At 53.9% G+C, this 19622-nt stretch overlaps 2 protein-coding genes across 5 annotated transcripts in view; one reads left to right on the top strand and one right to left on the bottom strand.

The window, feature by feature from the left end:
• Positions 1-1709: 1709 nt before the first annotated feature.
• On the top strand, positions 1710-12122 carry esr2b (estrogen receptor 2b). 4 transcript variants are annotated; one of them, XM_057012019.1, is made up of 10 exons: positions 1710-2102; positions 6365-6840; positions 7314-7498; positions 7580-7696; positions 8155-8502; positions 8950-9088; positions 9948-10081; positions 10556-10739; positions 10827-11129; positions 11267-12122. In XM_057012019.1, the coding sequence occupies exons 2-10, from the start codon at positions 6461-6463 to the stop codon at positions 11385-11387; spliced, it is 1911 nt and encodes a 636-aa protein (XP_056867999.1). In that variant the 5' UTR covers positions 1710-2102; positions 6365-6460; the 3' UTR covers positions 11388-12122. The 4 variants fall into 4 exon arrangements, with proteins under 4 accessions (XP_056867999.1, XP_056868000.1, XP_056868001.1 ...); XM_057012020.1 differs by lacking the exon at positions 1710-2102 and adding an exon at positions 2262-2756; XM_057012021.1 differs by lacking the exon at positions 1710-2102 and adding an exon at positions 4700-4926.
• The window catches only part of syne2b (spectrin repeat containing, nuclear envelope 2b), a 65874-nt gene continuing 58290 nt past the window's right edge, over positions 12039-19622 (bottom strand). The window contains 17 exon segments of the mRNA XM_057011577.1: positions 12039-13096; positions 13193-13308; positions 13378-13560; positions 13635-13763; positions 13846-13971; positions 13974-14048; positions 16569-16768; positions 16907-17033; positions 17101-17189; positions 17438-17506; positions 17802-18090; positions 18193-18387; positions 18469-18606; positions 18689-18871; positions 19106-19256; positions 19326-19440; positions 19443-19512. Coding sequence (XP_056867557.1) covers positions 12886-13096; positions 13193-13308; positions 13378-13560; positions 13635-13763; positions 13846-13971; positions 13974-14048; positions 16569-16768; positions 16907-17033; positions 17101-17189; positions 17438-17506; positions 17802-18090; positions 18193-18387; positions 18469-18606; positions 18689-18871; positions 19106-19256; positions 19326-19440; positions 19443-19512 — 2466 coding nt within the window. The 3' untranslated portion in view covers positions 12039-12885.

Below are 19622 nucleotides of genomic sequence, written 5' to 3'. Positions count from 1 at the left end.
CCTCCTCCAGCTGGTGGTGACAGGAACTGTCTGCTCACCGGACCAGTCAAACCAGGCTTCTCTCCCAGTCCGATCATACATTTGGAAATCTGTTCTCGGACATTTTGATCCCGGATTTTTGAATGTGGACCCTCAGATCTTGTTCTCCATGGGGGTTTTTTTCCCCGGAGACTAGCCCAGAAACGGGTCTGGCTTTGGCAGGCTTGGACGGGAACACTAGGACCAGGATCCAGGAGAAGCAAGGGGCCGGTTGCAGCACGACATCAGGAATGTCGACGGGGTCAAGGATGGAAGCAGCCTGCGTCCTGCCAGGGAATTTAGAGAGAGCCTTAAATTTCCCAGACAAGGGAAGGATTTCCACCAGACTGGAGGTCCGGAGGGTTCAAGGTAACCTCCCTCCCACACGCTCCCGCCGGCCGGATCCAAGTCGGAATTAAACGCTGGCGGACAGTCAAGGGTGACGTCAGTCCTGATTGTTTTAGTCTTCGCTGCTGGTGCCAGCGGGAGACGACGTGGAGCACCGATCCCGACCGATGGGGAACAAACCTGCGCCGATGCCTCAGGGTTGACCTCTGACCCCACCCGGACCTCCTGGAAAAGTCGGAACGCTGATCAAAGGAAATCGGCAGAAAAGTTGTCGTTCCTTTAGCGTTTGCGCTGCTGGACGAGAAGAATGCTGCGCTAACGTTGGATGCTAACGGGCAGAAGCTAATCAGTAAACATTAGCCTGATGTAGCCGAACGCAGAGCTGTTTCTGTTTAAAAAAGCGATAATTAGCTTTGCGTTAGCTGGGTTTGACATGTACTCGCACCAGTTAGCTTTAACTGGATCGCTAACGGCTGAGGATCGGAACCGAAGAAGGTGACGCAGCAGTTTTTCTTCCTTTCCGTCAAATGTAAAAATGCTTCGATAGCGCCAGGCCAGAACCGTCACGGCGTCGCCTTTTAGCGAGAAATGACCTTAAACAGACTCGGGTTTCAGCTCATCGTCTCATTTTAGCCGTAAAATATGTGAAGGCAGAACCGCGAGCAGCCAGAGGAATATAAATCACGGCTGGGAGTCAAATAAAGGAAATTCGGCTTTGAGCTGCGCAGACGGAACAGCGAGAACATCAGCTTTACTCTAATCGCCGAACAAAAGTGACTAATGGCCCCAAATGAAAATGATTACGGAGCTTTTGATTAGCTGAGTGGGAAAGTAGGCGCTCGGTTTGAGACCGTGCACGTTGGCAGTAATTAAAGCCTCCCAGGACAATTCCAATGTTTAGAAAATGAACTCTGCGTGGACTCCTGCCCACATCATCGTCAAGGAAACGGAGTAATTGTTGTTTTGAATCATTAAAGCTGACACAAATGTCAGGAAAGGTCTCCAGTTAATGCGGCTACCGCTAACATGCGCGCGCCCAGACGCACGCCAAGATGAACGGAATGCTGGAGAAAGATGGTGGCGGCAGAAGAGCTGAGACCGGCCGCCAGGGGGCGCGCGCGCCGCCCACCAGTGCGTGCTGCTGCTAGCTAACGCGCGCTCAAAGATGGAAATTCAGGTGATTCTTTACTTGTGCTGTACATCCTGTTTCACCTGGTCAATCGTCACCTGGTTGACGTCAGCAGGAAATGACGCCATTACGTCGCGACTCTGGCGTTTGAAACGACAACTTTGGCGTCGCGGTAGTTTGTTGCCCGTTCTACTAAAGTTTCAGAGCCGCCTCGCGCACATGCACCGTGACGCCCACGGGGCGGGGCGTGGCCAGCGCGCGGTGACGTATCCGCGCCGCTCCGAACCTTAAACGTGCGCTTTGAGGGAGCGGAGCGGCGCGGAGACGCTGGTGATCCGGCCGAGGATGAGGACGCGCCCGCATCGTGCGCTCGCGTGTCGGCGCGCCTCCTCGCTTTGACGCGGTCCACTTTCTCTCCTCACCGGCGGAGACGCGCGGCAAACCCGCAAAACTCCGCCAACTCCCGCCGGAGGGACCGCGGGTCGGAGCCCGCAGACGTTTGTCCGCCTTTGGTGAAGTTTGTCCGGCGCGCAGAGGCGCAGGAGCGGCGCGGCGCTCCCGGGGGCTCCGCAAACTTCCCCGGAACCGAACCAGGCGGAAAAAACAGGTACCGAACAGCTGCACGATCCCGGTGACGCGTCGGGTCGATCGATACCGCTGCAGGTTCCGTGTTTGCGGGTCAAATCTAATCAACAGGTGCGTCAACACTTGCAGGGTTGATCCTGATCCAGGGTAGATCCTGATCCAGGGTTGATCCTGATCCAGGGTAGATCCTGATCCAGGGTGGATCCTGATCCAGGGTAGATCCTGATCCAGGGTAGATCCGATAGACGATCATTTCTGCTGTCTTCACCTCCTGAAGTGATGAAAGTTTGAGACGAGATGTTGATTCTTTTGTCGTGTCAGTTTCAGAACAACGGGAATAAACCCAGTCGGCACCACAGAAGAAGAAACCGAAGCGTTAAAATTTCATCGTTTTATTCATAAATCTGCTTTTACTGACTGAACCATCCATGCAGAACCACGCCGTCGGTCTGGCGTTTCCTCACGTGGCAGCAGGTGGGCGTGTCGCCGACCCGGTTCTGAACGACCAGAATCTTGGTCTGGGTTGACAGGCGAGGGCGGGACCGCCAGAGGTGCTACACGTGGTGGATGATCGGAAGAATCGCTGACTTTTCTCAGCGTTCCTGGTTCGGTAAAGGTCACGGAGCAGCGGTTCTGCAGGGTTCTGAAGCTGATCCAGAACCTCCTCCAACTCTGGGTGAGGATGTTCCCCCCCAGCCTTGAGTCTGCTCCTGGTGCCACAATATTCAGGCTCTTGCTGTAAATACTGGATTCCTTTTCCTGTGAATAACTGAGCTGTGGGGGAGTCGGCGGGGGAGGGGGGGTCGGCGGGGGTGGGAGAGGATGGGGGGGAAGTACCGGTACCAGAAATACGGAGCCCGGTCCACCTCCCTTCTGCTCTTCCTCTGCTGGGTTTTGCCTTCATGGGATGAGAATTCCACCACCAAGCCCCCCCCCTTCCCCCCCAGAACAGCCTGAAGCTGGGCCCCCCCCCCCCCCCCCCCCCAGTACCTGACCAGTACTGACCAGCAGACGGGTCAACAGACACAAACGTCATGCTACATACAAGCTACATGCTAATAGCTTTGATGAGCCCATATTTTTGACAGCGTTGCTGTTTTGGGTGTGTGTGTGTGTGTTGTGTGTGTGTGTGTGTGTGTGTGGGGCACATGACCTTGGTGGGTGTTTGACAGACTCAGGTGAGACCTCAGCAGCAGTGGGAGGGGCTAAACACTGTCGACGCCCCCTCCGTCCACCTATATCACGTTGAAATAATCTTCAATCTTTTTTAAAAGAATTTTGCTAAACTAGTGAGCAACTGTGTAATGACAGAACGCACCACTAGGAGGAGACATTGAGCCAGAACAACCGTCACTCATTTATTTTAATTATTCTTCTCACTAAAGATTGGGCTATCCACATTTTAAAGGTAAACATTTTCACATTATATGTAGTTTATGTATCAAATAATTCAAATTTTGGAGATAAGTGCAGAAATTTGGCAGCTAAATGGCGTCTTGGTCGCGGTTCAGTGCGACGTTCCAACGCTAGTTGCCCGAGTTGTTGCCCCAGGCTGCACCGGCAGGACTCACTACTGCCCCCCGAGGCAGCTCACGGGATTACACCACGACTGCTGGACCGTTTAATATGCTAATTGGGTTCAAATAAAGTGCCGGTTTGTTTGAGGCAGACGCTGCGAACGGTCGTTTGAGCCTCACTAATCTGATTACTGTATTCAGATAATTGGACTCAACCAGCTGTTTCTGTCCCCTCAGAGGTCTGAATTCAGGCTTCTTCTCATCCCTGAGTCTCTGTTGCTTCATTCCACAAAGGAACAACCTTATTTTGTCGTCTCTGTTACCAGGTAGAAACCAGCTTTCATTGATCTTCCGGACGAACGCCATCAGATAGTTCCAATGTCCAATTTATCCTGTGTGACGCTGGTCGGACGGAGCGGTTGCTATGGCGATGGGATGGTTTATGATCAACGTGTGGTGCGTTTGTGGGGCGTCCGAAACGATGCCGTCGGTGTGCTGAAGCATTTTGGCTGCTGTGCAACTCCCCCCCTCACGTTCCGGCTCCCCTCCCCACGGTCCCCCCCCACTCACGCCCCCCCCCCCCCCCCCCAGCTCCTGGTGGGCTTTGTGGGCTGGAGAATGGTGGAATGGAAGCTGGTTAATGGTTTTACTGGGAATCTTTGTGTCTGGGGCTGTGCTGCTGGCCGGGGGCCGTGTTCCTGGGGCTCCTCGTTGTTGACGGGCCTGAGAAGCGCCCCCCCCTCCAGCCCCCCCACGTCTCGTTTGGGGCGTCATGTTCTCCATGTTTGAGGTGATGAGGTGACCTCTTCATGGACGGAGCACTTCCTGTAAGTGCAGCCGGAACAGAGAGGTTTGTGGAGACGGACGGGTTTTAATCTCCAGAGGTGGCGGACCCGGTCCGAACCGGGCTTTCTTCCCCACGGATCCCATTACTGTCGGATACAAACATTCTTCGGGAGTTTGGATGGAATTTCACAGGCTTTTAATGTGTTTGGAAGTTCAGTGGGAAGGAAAATCCAAAGAATTTCCAAAGAAATACTGAGAATGGAAACAAACTGTCTGTCTGTCTGCCTGACTCTGCCTGTCTGTCTCTCTGCCTGTCTGTCTCTCTGTCTGTCTGCCTGGTGCTGAAAGAGTCGATCAGCTGTGATGTCATGGTTGGACGCTGCCTTCAGCGTTGACCTTTGACCCTTTGTTAGCTTCCTGGTAGTTTGCCGTGGCCGTCTGCCATGAGCACCAGTGCGTCCAAAGCTCAAACTTCACCAGCTCCTCCTGCAGAACCAGTTCAGCACAGTTGATGGGTAAACTGCTGCTGCACGCGTCCTGTAGGTGAGTCGTGCTTTAAATGTCATTAACGCTGTCACTAACGAGCGTCTGGAGCTGCCCTCACTTTAATTTAGTGAAGTCTGGAGCTCCTAAATGTCAGCAATAAGCTTGGATGTCATTATTTCTAATCTAGTGTTTGTTCTGTGACTCCACAAAGTTTCTCAGCCTTTTTAGCAGCTCTTCAGCGGCTGTTGCTGCACGTGCACAGTGTGTGTGTGTGTGTGTGTGTGTGTGTGTGTGTGTGTGTGTGTGTGTGTGTGTGTGTGTGTGTGTGTGTCATGGAATGGTGACAGATGCCACCAACATCAAACATTAACTCCGGTTCTGTTCTGTAAAACGATGTTTGATCTTTGTTGGGGAGTCGGCTGGTCGTGATTTAGAATCAGGCCAATCCAGAATCCTCTAGACCCCCCAGACTCCTCTAGACCCCCCAGACTCCTCTAGACCCCCCAGACTCGTCCAGACTCCTCCAGACTCCCCCAGACTCGTCCAGACTCCCCCAGACTCCTCTAGACCCCCCAGACTCCTCTAGACCCCCCAGACTCCTCCAAACTCCTCTAGACCCCCCAGACTCGTCCAGACTCCCCCAGACTCCTCTAGACCCCCCAGACTCCTCCAACTCCTCTAGACCCCCCAGACTCGTCCAGACTCCTCCAGACTCCCCCAGACTCCTCTAGACCCCCCAGACTCCTCTAGACCCCCCAGACTCCTCTAGACCCCCCAGACTCCTCCAGACTCCTCTAGACCCCCCAAAGACCCCCCCGGATTCCTCCAGACCCCCCTCTAGACTCAGCAAATGTGCTGGTGTGGTGTAGTGCTGGTCCTGCTGGCCCTACTGGCCCTGCTGGTCCTGCTGGTCCTGACGAGTGTGTTTTTACGGGTGAGGGACTTGACCTTTGACCCGTCTGGCGGCGGCTCTTCTGCTGTCTCGCTCCAGCATTGGCGATGGACCGTGACGAGTGGGCGGGTCCTTCGGGAAGGAAGGTTTCTGATTGGCCGGTGACTGAGCCATTATTATGTGTTGACTCCAACGCTGCTCCGTTAGCTTCTCTGTCTCAGAGGCCTCCTGCGGCTCCCGGATGCCGATTCTGGTACTGATTAACCAGATAACGGACCTCTGGCACACTCCGGGTCTGTGTGGCCAGACCGGCTGCTGATCCTCCGTTAATATTTCAGCCTTTTGCTCAACTCTAATGTACAGATCAGATTATAGATCTTTGCCAACGTCCTTATCTCGGTCCAAATGTGCAGCGGTGGATCTGGTTTATCTCCTGTTGATCCTCCAGCGTCCCTGAACGTGCAAAAGGTCGCCGCAGGCAGGTCTGAGTTTTCCTACGTGTTAGCATCCTTCACGTCTGAATGACCCGATCACCACAGGATCACCACAGGATCACCACAGGACCCCCCCCCCGGTCAGTGACACTTGTTACTTCTGTTACAGGACTCGTCTCCGTCAGATGATGCGATAGACGGAGGCTCTTCGTCACATCCTTCATCACCGTCGTCATAGAGACACCCCTCCCCCCCCCCCCCCGGCATGGCCTCTTCCCCCATTCTGGACGTCCACCCGCTACTTCAGCTCCAGGAGGTGGACTCCAGCAAAGCCCCAGAGGGGCCCGTTTCCCCGGGACTGCTGCCGGCCACCTACAGCCCCCCCGCCACCATGGACGGTCACGCCGTCTGCATCTCGTCGCCGTTCACCGACTGCAGCCACGAGTACAGCCACGGACCTTTGACCTTTTATGGCCCCTCCCTCCTCAGCTACCCGCGGGCGCCGGGTTCCGAGAGCCCCTCGACGTTCTGGCCGTCCCACCACCACCACCCGACCCTGCCCTCCCTGAGTCTGCACTGCCCCCCGCCTTTCCCCTACAACGAGCCCTGGCTGGAGTCTAAGGGCCATAGCATCGACGCTAACAGGTGGGTTTAGCGGCGCTAACCATGCATGACCACCACCGAGCGTGCACGCGTTAGTGCACGCCGCCACACTGGCGGCGCAGCAGGTTTTCGAGCTGTAAACGATGAACTGCTGTCGAACGCCGCTTTAGCCTCGGTGACGAGTGACAGCTTTAGCCGGTGTTAGCGCGGTGCCGTCGCTATTAGCTCAATAATGGGCGCCACAGATTGGGTCCTCATGAGATCCTTGTTTTGTGGCTGAAAAGCTCCGTTTTTTCCCCCTCAGATTAGCATCATCATGTCACGGCGGCTCCACGCCACAGATTCTTACAGCCATTATTGTTTCACTCAACATTGCCGAAGTTTTCCGATGCAATTTTCTGGTCATCTGAAACGCCGCGCTGACAGCGAGAATCCTCCGGAAGAATAATGGCGGGCGACTGATGGGCAAAAATTCCGAAATGTCAAGTTGTCCCTCTTTCACACGTCTCCCGCAGCTCCATCAAGCCCCCGAAGAGATGCGAGGAGGCCGGCGAGGAGCTGAACTCATCCGTGTGCTCCGCCGCGGTCGGAAAAGCCGACATGCACTTTTGTGCCGTGTGCCACGACTACGCCTCCGGCTACCACTACGGCGTGTGGTCCTGCGAGGGCTGCAAGGCCTTCTTCAAGAGGAGCATCCAAGGTACCGGCGCCGCCGCCGCCGCCACGCGTTCCTCGCCTCAGTCGACCGCGTCACCCGCGTGACGCCTGTTGCTCTCTGCAGGTCACAACAACTACATCTGCCCCGCCACAAACCAGTGCACCATCGACAAGAACCGCCGGAAGAGCTGCCAGGCCTGCCGCCTCCGGAAGTGCTACGAAGTGGGAATGATGAAGTGTGGTGGGTACCGGACAACAACTAGCTGCTAGCTGGTTTTCTCCTGCTATGCTAGCTTGTCTTAGCATGTGTCAGTCCAGATAGTTGTGTCATAACTTTCTGTGTGGAGGAGAGAGTGACCAGCCAGGCTAGGTCAGAGGCGCTAAGCTAACCCTCATCATCAGTCCTCTCACCAAAGTGAGCAAAGATGTCAGGAATGTCAAACTAATATTCCGGAGTCTGACGGTCGGCCGGTGTCACACATTTGACAAAGTGTGCAAATGATGTGCTTGAGCGCGGCGACACGGCCGAGGAGAGTCGCTGCTGATGGAGCCGCTAGCTTCCTGTGAGGATCCCCCCTAATGCAACACATCGAGATTCCGACTCGGGACGGTCCGAACGGAGGCAGCGGCCGTAAACCGGCGAGATTCGGCCTCATTGACGCAGACGGTGGTTAAATGTGGTGATGTCACTGTTCCCAGGTGTGCGGCGCGAGCGCTGCGGCCACAGAGGGGCCCGGCAGCGCCGCGGAGGCCTCCAGCCTCGGTACTCGGGGAGATCTCTGGTCCGCGTGGACCCGGGCTCTCGGGCGCAGCGGCATCTCCACCTGGAGCCCCCGCTGGCCCGCCTCCCCCAGCCGCCTCACGAGCAGCACGCGGCCATGAGCCCGGAGGAGTTCATCTCCCGCATCATGGAGGCGGAGCCTCCGGACATCTACCTGATGGAGGACCTGAAGAAGCCCTTCACCGAGGCCAGCATGATGATGTCGCTCACCAACCTGGCAGACAAGGAGCTGGTCTTCATGATCAGCTGGGCCAAGAAGATCCCAGGTAAGGACCCGGGCGGGCCTGAAGGTTCTGGGGGTCGTGCGCTGTTGACTGAAGGTTCTGGGGGTTCTGGGCTCAGTTGTGCAGATGTTAACATGCTTCTGAGTGGGTGTGGCTGTGTGTGAGCGCCTCTTCCTCCTCCTCCTCTTCCTCCTCCTCCTCTTCCTCCTCCTCTTCCTCCTCCTCACTGCCGGTGATCAGCCCAGCGGGTCGCTCCTCAGAGGAGGTGCTAATGTGCCTCTAACGGACCATTTTCTGGAGCTCTTTCTTCTCCCGCTCCGAAGCGAAAATGAGCGCATTGTGGGAGGACGGATGAGGCGCCGGCGGAGAAAATGCTCCTCAGTTATGGTGCCGTTTGGAATCCCCGGAGGAGCTGATGCGGACCTGACTGTGATCAGGTGGCGTGATGGCGCCGGTGGTCCTGAGCTCCGTCTGTCCGTCTGCTCTCAGGGTTCGTGGAGCTGAGTCTGGCCGACCAGATCAACCTGCTCAAGTGCTGCTGGCTGGAGATCCTGATGCTGGGCCTGATATGGAGGTCCGTGGACCACCCGGGCAAACTCATCTTCTCTCCGGACTTCAAACTCAACAGGTGAGCGGTCAGGTGGGGCGGCGGCGTGCGGCGGCGGCGGCGGCGTGATCTTCCCACAGCGCTGAGCGATAAACAGGCCGTTGAGTCGGGCCTTGAAAGAGAAAAGATGTGAGCAGCGTTGGCGGCAGATAAATGTGATCCTCCTGGACCGAGGCCTCGTGTTTCCTGCCAAAAAATAAATAAATCACTAGATGTTCCTCCAGCGTTGACCTTCAACTTTGGCCAGATGAGCCGCTTTGCTCCGCCCCCCCGTGTGCTCGTGGTAAACATGCTGCTCCTGCAGACAGTGGGACAGGAAGTGGATCCGTTTGCCTCCTAAACTTAATCTGTTTGGTTGTGCGGTCGCTTGGGGGGCGGAGCCAGGTCCAGGTCTGACGTCTCCCCAGATTAACCCAAAACTGTTTTCAGAACACTCTGTTACGCTGGATCGCTGGGAGCAGCGTCTCCGTGGAAACCTCAGCAAAAACATCCGGAATGCGACTCCGTCCGCGTAATCTCATCGAGGCCGAGATCAAAGCCATCAAAGAGATTCTGCTCCCGTGTTTTAGCTGATGAAAGTAGACGAATCATCTGAAGTGATCTGTTGTCGCGGTGATTACAGCGGGAAGAGAACACTCACGCTAATGTTCTCACCTGCTGACAGGAAGTGTGTGTGTGTGGGTGTGTGTGTGTGTGTGTGTGTGTGTGTGTGTGTGTGTGTGTGATCATCTGCAGCTTTTAGCAGTAACACAAATGTCTTTGAGCTTTTGTTTGAAGGTCAAACCTGGTGTCACCAGAAATATGAAGGCGGTCCCAGAACGGGGCCCTGTGGAACACCAGGGCGGGAGAATGACCTGCTGCTTGTCTCCGTCTCTCTCAGGGAGGAGGGTCAGTGTGTGGAGGGCATCATGGAGATCTTCGACATGCTGCTGGCGGCCACGGCTCGGTTCCGGGAGCTGAAGCTCCAGAGGGAGGAGTACGTGTGCCTGAAGGCCATGATCCTGCTCAACTCCAGTGAGTCCGTCCGCTGGTTCCCACCGAGGCGGCGGCTGCTTTTTGAACTTAGCGTGTTGTGAGCGGTCACATAGTCCTCGCCGCCGCACGCCGTTCAGGTTTCATTGAGGTGATCGACCTCCCCCTCTCACACACACACACACACACACACACACACACACACACACACACACACGCCTTCCTTCTGCGGACTGAAACGTGAGGGGAAAGTTTCGATTTCCTCCCTTTGATGAGCCGCCTGCTCTCTGCTGCCCCCCTGCTGTGGCCCGTGGAAATGACCATGTGACCATGTGGTTCAGGCTCTCTCACCTGAACTTTTGACCTTCCGAATCTCGTTCGACCACGTTCAAAATCATGTCTCGCTCCAGAGTTAGGACGTCAGGTCCAGTCACGTGACCCCGGTCGCGTGACCCGGATCACATGACCCCGATCACATGACCCCGATCACGTGACCCCACTCCTCCGTTTCCACAGATCTGTGCTCGACTTCTCCTCAGACGGCCGAGGAGCTGGCGAGCAGAACCAGGCTGCTGCGCCTGCTGGACTCTGTGATCGACGCGCTGGTCTGGGCCATCTCCAAGCTGGGTCTGTCCACGCAGCAGCAGACGCTGCGTCTGGGGCACCTCACCATGCTCCTGTCCCACATCCGCCACGTCAGGTACCGTCCAGACCGGATCTCTCACGGCCTCGTCCTCGCGCTGGACAGTGGCCTTCATGCCATGGGCGGTGCTTCCTGTCTCCATAGTAACAAAGGCATGGACCACCTGTCCACCATGAAGAGGAAGAACGTGGTCCTGGTCTACAACCTGCTGCTGGAGATGTTGGAGGCCAACATCTCCAGCAGCAGCAGCCAGCCGTCGTCCTCGCCGAGCTCAGAGTCGGTCTCCGACCAGTACCAGTACCCAGAACCTCCGGCTCACCCAGGCCAGGACCAGACCATGGCTGACCACGCCCCCGCGCCTCCCGGCAACGCCCCGAACCCACAGGCTCCGCCCCTCCAGTCCTCGTCGCCGTTCCAGAGTTTGTTGGTCGCTCACATGGATGACGAGTAAGAACAGGAACCGTGAATACGTTTAGGTCCAGTTTGGCTTCAAACTTCGTCCAATTAAATCGTTTTATTTTAAATTCATCTCAGATTACAGAATTAAACGCCTTAAACGTCTCGTGACCTTTGCTCCTCTGCAGCTACGCCCCCCCACACCCGTGGTCGCTGGACACCGGAGACGAGGGTCCGCCGGCGGGAGCGCCGCACTACGGCGACCCCCCCGGCCCCGTCGTCATGGAAACCAGTTTGACAGGACTGTGAGCGATTTGCATCGTCCAGACTTGAATGAAAAAAAACAAAAACGCTGTTTGGAGGTAACGTTTTGATGTTTTTAAGTGTTTTTGGAAGAAACGTTGATATTTTGGCGTCGTTTCCTGTGAACGTGGTTCTTCTGTCGGCTTTTATAAAACCGTGTTTGTGTTTTTCACGTGGCGGAAGCAGAACGGCGGGAAGGTGCATGTGCTGAGGATCCCTCACCTCTTTCTCTTCTTCTGTGGACTTTTGATGTTTCGGGGTTTTTCTACGTCTTTGTACCGAGTCCGTGGCCTTTTTAACGAAACGACTGTTAACAGAACTGAAGTTACGGTTTGACCATTTCCTGTTTCCTGTTTCTGTAACATGGATCCAGAGATCTTTCGAGACTTAATCCCAGTTTAAACACTCCAGTGATTCCATCATGTTTCATGGAGCTCCAGTTAGCGTCCACGTGTTCGTTAGAAGATAAACATCTTTTACTTTCTAAATTTTTTAAAATGCTAATTTTCTATGAAATTGACGAATCGAACTTGGCGGCGCTCCTCGGCGCCGTGGCGATGGTACCTGTGAGCTCAGTCCTGTGTCGCTTGTTCCGTGGTCTCGTGTCTGTACGTGCATGAACACGCGTGTTGGCGCTTTAACCAGTAAACAACCAGATGTTGACATCAGTTTATTGTCGATCAACACAAGACGACAAACTAACGTCCCATCAACTCACAAAATAAATCAAACTTTACACACTTTTGCTGTTCTGGACTTTCAGCTTCAGATTATTTACAAATGGGATCAATAATATAGAAAACGAGCTAAAACCCAGCAGAGGATCGTTTACATTCATGTGGCGAGTGGGAGGAGCTTAAGGACGTTTCCACACAGGTAAATCCCGTCTTTAATCTCAAAATCAGATGATTTCATCCTGTTTTTGCAGGTTTTCGCTCGACGAGGTCAAAAATCGGTGAGTTACAAAGAAAAAAAAACACAAAAAACGTAAAAATTTAAAGGTTTCAACGTTGACTGCTAACCAGCTAAAACACGCCTCCGCTAGCTCCGCTAAATCCAGATATTACTGCCGACTGTAGTCGCGCAGCGCTTTTGGCTTCACCGTTACCGTTGCCAAGACAACCATGGTCGTTTCCCTGGTGGCGGTTGTTAACGTTAAACGTAGCTACCGCGTGAGCGCGAGGCTAGCAGCACAACTGGCTAAAAACGGAGACGTTTCGCCCGTTAGCGCTGTGGAGCTTTTTCTGCCCCCTGGGGGTCGAAACCTGTCAAATGTTGTTCCAACGTGCGCAAACGTCCGTAAAACGATACAGAATAACGAGGAATATTCCCGCGGTTCGGTGCTTCTTCGACGTTCCACTTCGGTGGTTTGGGAAAACCTTAAAACAGCACGTAGATAATGATCCGATAAAGTTCGTCACCGATCCAACAACAACCCTTCATTCATAAATGAAATGTGTGGTGACCTTTAGTCCCAGTGCTGGTGTTGCCATGCCGACGGCGCTCACGTGGGCGGGGGTCCGTTCGTGTAGCGCAGCATCGGGTAGAAGGAGCGGGCGAAGTTGTTGGACAGCGCGCAGCTGTAGTCGTCTTCAGACAGCGGAACCAGACAGGCCAGAACCAACAGAACCAGGAAGACCAGCTGAAGGGGGAACGCTGCCCGCAGAACCCGGGAGAAGAGGGAGCGCGGCGGGGGGGCGTCTCTGCGCTCCTCCCTGCGGGACAGGAGCCAGCGTCAGTCGGGTTAATGTTCTGACCCGATGGTAACCATGACAACAGTCCTTTGGTTTAGAAAAGAGGCCTGAATTCACCTTCCGGGTGGTGCCGGTCCGACCGCGGCCGCCCGTCGAGCAGCAACTTCCTGATGCTGAAGCGGCGTGGCGCCGTCCTCGTCCTCGGGTCTGGCCGGTTCCGCTCGGCCGACCTCCTGCAACACACAGAACCACCTGTAGAAGCGGAGCCGGGAAGCGAACGTGCCGCGGCGAGCGTTTGGTACCAGTCGGTGCTGCAGGTCGGCGTTGACCTGCCGCAGCAGCAGGTGCAGCCGGTTGGAGACCACGTGGACCTTCTCCTTGGCCTCCACGCCGTCGTCTCCGGCGGCGTCCAGCAGCAGCTGGGAGGAGACGTCCTGCAGCGAGCTCACCTGCCGGCGCCGCCCCTGCAGCTCCTCCTGCAGCGCCTGCCACCAGGGGGCGACACAGACTCAGCAACACGCCCCCAACGTGCAACACCGCCGCTGAAACGCGGCCTCACCGTGAGCGCGTCTCGCTGCTCCACCAGGACGGACCGGGGGGTCGCGGGCCGGCGGCGCGCGGCGACGGCGAGTTTGTTCTCGGCCTGGGCGAGCCACAGGACCAGCGAGTGGAGCGTCTCGTGGAACTCCTGGAGAGGAAGAGAGGATGGCGTTGGTTTCCCAGCGGGAAATCGGACGCCGCGGCGCCACCGATGACCTTTGACCTCTGACCTGACACTGCAGGAGGGCGGCGTGCAGCCTCCTCTCCCAGCTCTCCAGGCTGCAGCAGGCCTGCGTCCAGCTCTGATTGGCCGAGGCCAGAGCGTCCTGCAGCTCGCCCTGCTCGGCGCCGTCGCCCCCCGCAGGAAGTTGCGACCGCTCAGGTTGACGGAGATCATCAGACATTTGTAGCTGGTGAAGCTTTTCTGCATCTCCTGCGCGAGAAGAATAAAGAGAAGACCGAAGTTTTGCACCTCGTCATTTTAAACTCCCGTTATTTCAAACTCCCGCTATTTCAAACTCTCTTTACTTTAATCTCTCTTTATTTCAAACTCCCGTTATTTCAAACTCCCGTTACTTTAAACTCTTAAACTCTCGTTATTTCAAACTCTCGTCACTTTAAACTCCTGTTATTTCAAACACCCGTTATTTCAATCTGTCGTCACTTTAAACTCCCGTTATTTCAAACTCCCGTTATTTCAAACTCTCTTACTTTAAACTCTCTTTATTTCAAACTCCCGTTATTTCAAACTCCCGTCACTTAAACTCCCGTTATTTCACACTCTCGTCACTTTAAACTCCTGTTATTTCAAACACCCGTTATTTCAATCTGTCGTCACTTTAAACTCCCGTTATTTCAAACTCCCGTTATTTCAAACTCCCGTCACTTTAAACTCCCGTTATTTCACACTCTCGTCACTTTAAACTCCCGTTATTCCAAACTCCCGTCACTTTAAACTCCCGTCACTTTAAACTCCCGTTATTTCAAACTCCCGTCACTTTAAACTCCCGTTATTTCAAACTCCTGTTATTTCAAACTCCCGCTATTTCAAACTGTCTTTACTTTAAACTCGTTTTTTCAAACTCCCGTTATTTCAAACTCCCGTTATTTCAAACTCCCGTTATTTCAAACTCTCTTTACTTAAACTCTCTTTATTTCAAACTCTCTTTATTTCAAACTCCCGTTATTTCAAACTCCCGTTACTTCAAACTCCCGTCATTTTAAACTCCCGTCATTTCAAACTCCCGTTATTTCAAACTCCCTCCCGTTATTTCAAACTCCCGTCACTTTAAACTCCCGTTATTTCACACACTCTCGTCACTTTAAACTCCCGTTATTTCAAACTCCCGTCACTTTAAACTCCCGTCACTTTAAACTCCCGTTATTTCAAACTCCCGTCACTTAAACTCCCGTTATTTCAAACTCCTGTTATTTCAAACTCCCGCTATTTCAAACTCTCTTTACTTTAAACTCGTTATTTCAAACTCTCGTTATTATACACTCTCGCTATTTCAAACTGCCGTTATTTCAAACTCCTCGTTATTTCAAACTCCCGTCATTTTAAACTCCCGTAATTTTAAACTCCCGTCATTTCAAACTCCCGTCATTTCAAACTCCCGTCACTTTAAACTCCGTTATTTCACACTCTCGCTCTCACTTTAAACTCCCGTTATTTCAAACTCCCGTCACTTTAAACTCCCGTCACTTTAAACTCCCGTTATTTCAAACTCCCGTCACTTTAAACTCCCGTTATTTCACACTCCTGTTATTTCAAACTCCCGCTATTTCAAACTGCCGTTATTTCAAACTCCCGTTATTTCAAACTCCCGTCACTTTAAACTCCCGTCACTTTAAACTCCCGTTATTTCAAACTCCCGTCATTTTAAACTCCCGTTATTTCAAACTCCTGTTATTTCAAACGCCCGCTATTTCAAACTCTCTTTACTTTAAACTCGTTATTTCAAACTCCCGTTATTTCAACTCGCGACACTTTAAACTCCCGTTATTTCAAACTCTCTTTACTTTAAACTCGTTATTTCAAACTCCCGTTATTTCAAACTCTCGCCATTTCAAACTCCCGTTATTTCAAACTCCCGTCATTTCAAACTCTCTTTATTTCAATCTCTTTATTTCAAACTCCCGTTATTTCAAACTCCCGTCACTTTAAACTCCCGTCATTTTAAACTCCCCCGTCATTTCAAACTCCCGTTATTTCAAACTCCCGTTATTTCAAACTCCTGTTATTTCAAACTCCCGCTATTTCAAACTCTCTTTACTTTAAACTCGTTATTTCAAACTCCCGTTATTTCAAACTCTCGCTATTTCAAACTCCCGTTATTTCAAACTCCCGTTATTTCAAACTCCCGTCACTTTAAACTCCCGTAATTTTAAACTCCCATCATTTCAAACTCCCGTTATTTCAAACTCTCGTTATTTCAAACTCCTGTTATTTCAAACTCCCGCTATTTCAAACTCTCTTTACTTTAAACTCGTTATTTCAAACTCTCGTTATTATAAACTCTCGCTATTTCAAACTCCCGTTATTTCAAACTCTCCCGTTATTTCAAACTCTCTTTACTTTAAACTCGTTATTTCAAACTCAAACTCCCGTTATTTCAAACTCGCGACACTTTAAACTCCCGTTATTTCAAACTCTCTTTACTTTAAACTCGTTATTTCAAACTCCCGTTACTTCAAACTCCCGTCATTTCAAACTCCCGTTATTTCAAACTCCCGTTATTTCAAACTCCCGTCACTTTAAACTCCCGTCACTTTAAACTCCCGTTATTTCAAACTCTCTTTACTTTAAACTCGTTATTTCAAACTCCCGTTATTTCAAACTCTCTTCACTTTAAACTCTCTTTATTTCAAACTCTCTTTATTTCAAACTCCCGTTATTTCAAACTCCCGTCACTTTAAACTCCCGTTATTTTAAACTCCCGTTATTTCAAACCTTCAGCTTCCCGACGTTGACTTTGAAGTCTCGGATGCTGGTCGCCGGCGTGAAGCTCTGCAGCCGCTCCAGCTCCGGCAGCACCCTGCCCAGCCAGGAAGTGACATCACACAGGTCAGAGTTCAGCTTCTGCCGCTGCTGGGCGTCCGTCTCACGTTCGACCTTCTGGGCCTGCAGCAGCTCCCAGCGGTCGATCACACCTGAGCAACAATTTGATGGCGACAACTTTAAATTACGTAAAAAAAACATGAGTTATATACTTTTGTTACGTGGTTAAAAATCCTGTCGTCCCATTTTGGGTTGTGGAAATCTACTCCGAGTGAGACGTCCTGTCTTACCCGTGCCGGTCTGCGTGTCGGCGGCGCAGCTCAGGCCGGGATCCTCCGGCTCCTCGTGGTCGTTCAGGATCAGTTTGACTCTCTTGACGTCGTTGACGCTGCCGCTGCACTCTGACATCAGCTTCACCTGGACACACACCTGCACGTAAACACACGTTACTCTTTAAAACCGCAACACTTCAACGGGCTCTTACGTAGCCTTGCTGGTGGATCTCTGGCGGGATTCCTTTCTTCAGCGGGGATCCCGGCTGGTGCCAGACGGGCGGATCGCCGACCGACTCCACTGTGGAGGGAAGGGAAAGTGGGCGGAGTCAGAATCCCAGGTAACGTCAGAATGACCCGTGCTAGTTAGCGATGTGCGAGTTAGCGGATCAGCGTTAAAAATCATCTCACACGTTCTCAAACTTCCAACACAAATGAGGACAAAAGTGCAACAACAAGCAACTTTCACTTCAGTCGTTTAGCGTTAGAACGAGTCTGGTGCAGGATGGGGGGGGGGGTTGCCAGGAGACGGGGCATCGTGCCGCCTACCCGAGGCTGCGATCGCCGCTCTGATCGTAGCTCGACGCAGCGACGCTAAACTCTGAGTGAACTTGGTGTCTGGAAGAGAGAGTCGAGGTGAGCAGCTGCTGCTCGGAGATACCAGAGCTGCTCAACCTTCGGCGTGTTAGCCTGGCCGCTAACGTTAGCCTGGCCGCTAACGTTAGCCCGGCCGCTAACGTTAGCCCGTGTGTGTGTAACGTTAGCTCAGCAACGTCAGTTTAACTTTTACCGAGCTGAAAAGGTTCAGACGTGAACTCATGTCACATGTTCTGCTCAGGCTGACAGAAGCGGATTTACAGGAAATGACATCACTTCCTGAACCTTTACGGCCACAGAAGATCACCGATCCTACCCGACAGCGCGCTGAAGAACGCGGCCTCTTCATCCTCCTCGTGCGACGACCCGCCCACGTCCACCGTGTGGTCCCACTCCAGCGGGATGGAGTCCACGCTGACGGGGGTCTCGCGGCCCGAACGCTCCAGGGGCGGAGCCAGAAGGTGACAGGCGACCTGCTGCCCGGCGGCGGACACCTCCTCCTCCTCCCTCTTCCTCCTCCTCTTCCTCGCCTGCCTCCAGGTCGCCCCGTTATTCACACCAGGCGACTCTTCCAGATCCGACAGTTCCTGCTCCTCCTCCAGAACCTTCCGTCCCAAAAACAGACGGGAAACTCAATAAACAAACATTTGTGCTTTGTAATCAGATCACAAGTATTGATCAGCGATCGATATGTGGGCGGGACTGACCGGGCGCCTGTTGACCAGCCGCTGGTGGAAGCGGGCGACGCGGCCGAACACCTCCTGACAGTACGAGTGCAGCTCCTCCAGCTCGTCCTCGATCAGCGCCGCGTCCAGCGGAGCGCTCTTCTGGATCAGGTTCTCGCCGAACACGATCAGAGCGTCGATCTTGTTGGTGTTGAGGGTGATCTCCTGCTGGAAGCCCTGCAGACAGGAGGCGTGGCCACCGGGGGGCGTCAGGAGACCCGGACAGGAAGTGGTGAACGGCGGGCGCACCGGACTCACGTTGAGCTGCCTCATCTTGTCCTCGATGTCGCTGGCAGAGAAATGCTCCACGTTGGTCAGCTGGAGGTCCATCTCCGTCAGCCACACCAGGATCCCCTCCCGGGTCCCCTCGAAGTCCTCCCTCTGGGAGGTGAAGTGCTGCAGAACCAGCCAGAACCACGCAGGTTTACTGATGATGATGTCACCTGATCAGCGGCGTGGCGCCGACGCTCAGTCTTACCCTGAGGCGGCGGATGATGGAGGCTACTCTCCTCTGCAGGTTGTCCCACCTCCGGTTCCCCTCCTGGACCATCTCCTTCAGCCTGCTGGCTGCGTCCATCCGGTTCTCCCGGGCCAGCCGGCGGTACTGTTTGTTCACCAGCTCCAGCTGCGTCAGGCGCTCATGGACCTGCCGCTGGAACGCCTACCAGAACCACAAAATATTAGACACCAAACAAGAGCGGGTCCACCGGGTACAACCGGTCCGTTTCTCATGTCCCAGTCTAACCAGGTTAGCATGTCGGGCACCGGTGCTCCAGCGTGTTTAGCTAACGTCCACCAGGTCACCAGTAAAGGTGCTGAAGTACCAGGAAATCCAGTCGTGTGACTCAAACATCTGGACTGGATGTTCTGGAGGTCAAACAACAGACACACTGACCTCGAACTTCTTCAGCTCCTCTTTGGCGCCGGTGTAGAGGACGTCGGCAGAGTCCGGGTCGGCCGCCGTGAGTTCCGCGCCGCTCAGCCAGTCTTCAAAACGAGAGTAGTCGTCCAGGAACTTGCACCAGAGCCGCCAGGTCTCCTCGATCCTGAGCACATCAAAGAGACCTGACCGGGCGGTTCCTCGCGCGGGTCCGCTGCCCTCCGGCGGCGCTCACCTCATCCTGCGCTCCAGGGACATGGCGCAGATGTTCCTCCAGCGCCGGTCCAGGCTCCTGCTGGTCTGCTGGATGGAGTCGCTCTCCGAGTCGCTGCCGCAGGCGTCGGCGTCGCGAGCAGGAGGTCGCACAGCGTCAGCACGGACGCCACGCTCTCCGTGTGCCGCTCGATGTCGCGCTGGAGGTCCTGAGGTGGAGACAAGGACGCGGCTTCAGCGAGTGCCAGGAACCCTCAACCGCCGCTGATGTCTCAACCCTGAAAAGCGTCAGCCCGCGACCGGCTCGCCAACTTATCCT

The sequence above is a fragment of the Takifugu flavidus genome, chromosome 16 (assembly GCF_003711565.1).
Source record: "Takifugu flavidus isolate HTHZ2018 chromosome 16, ASM371156v2, whole genome shotgun sequence".
NCBI classification, from domain to species: domain Eukaryota; kingdom Metazoa; phylum Chordata; class Actinopteri; order Tetraodontiformes; family Tetraodontidae; genus Takifugu; species Takifugu flavidus.
The sequence above is the reverse complement of the archived record's forward strand: the minus strand, read 5'-3'. Positions and strand labels throughout refer to the sequence as shown.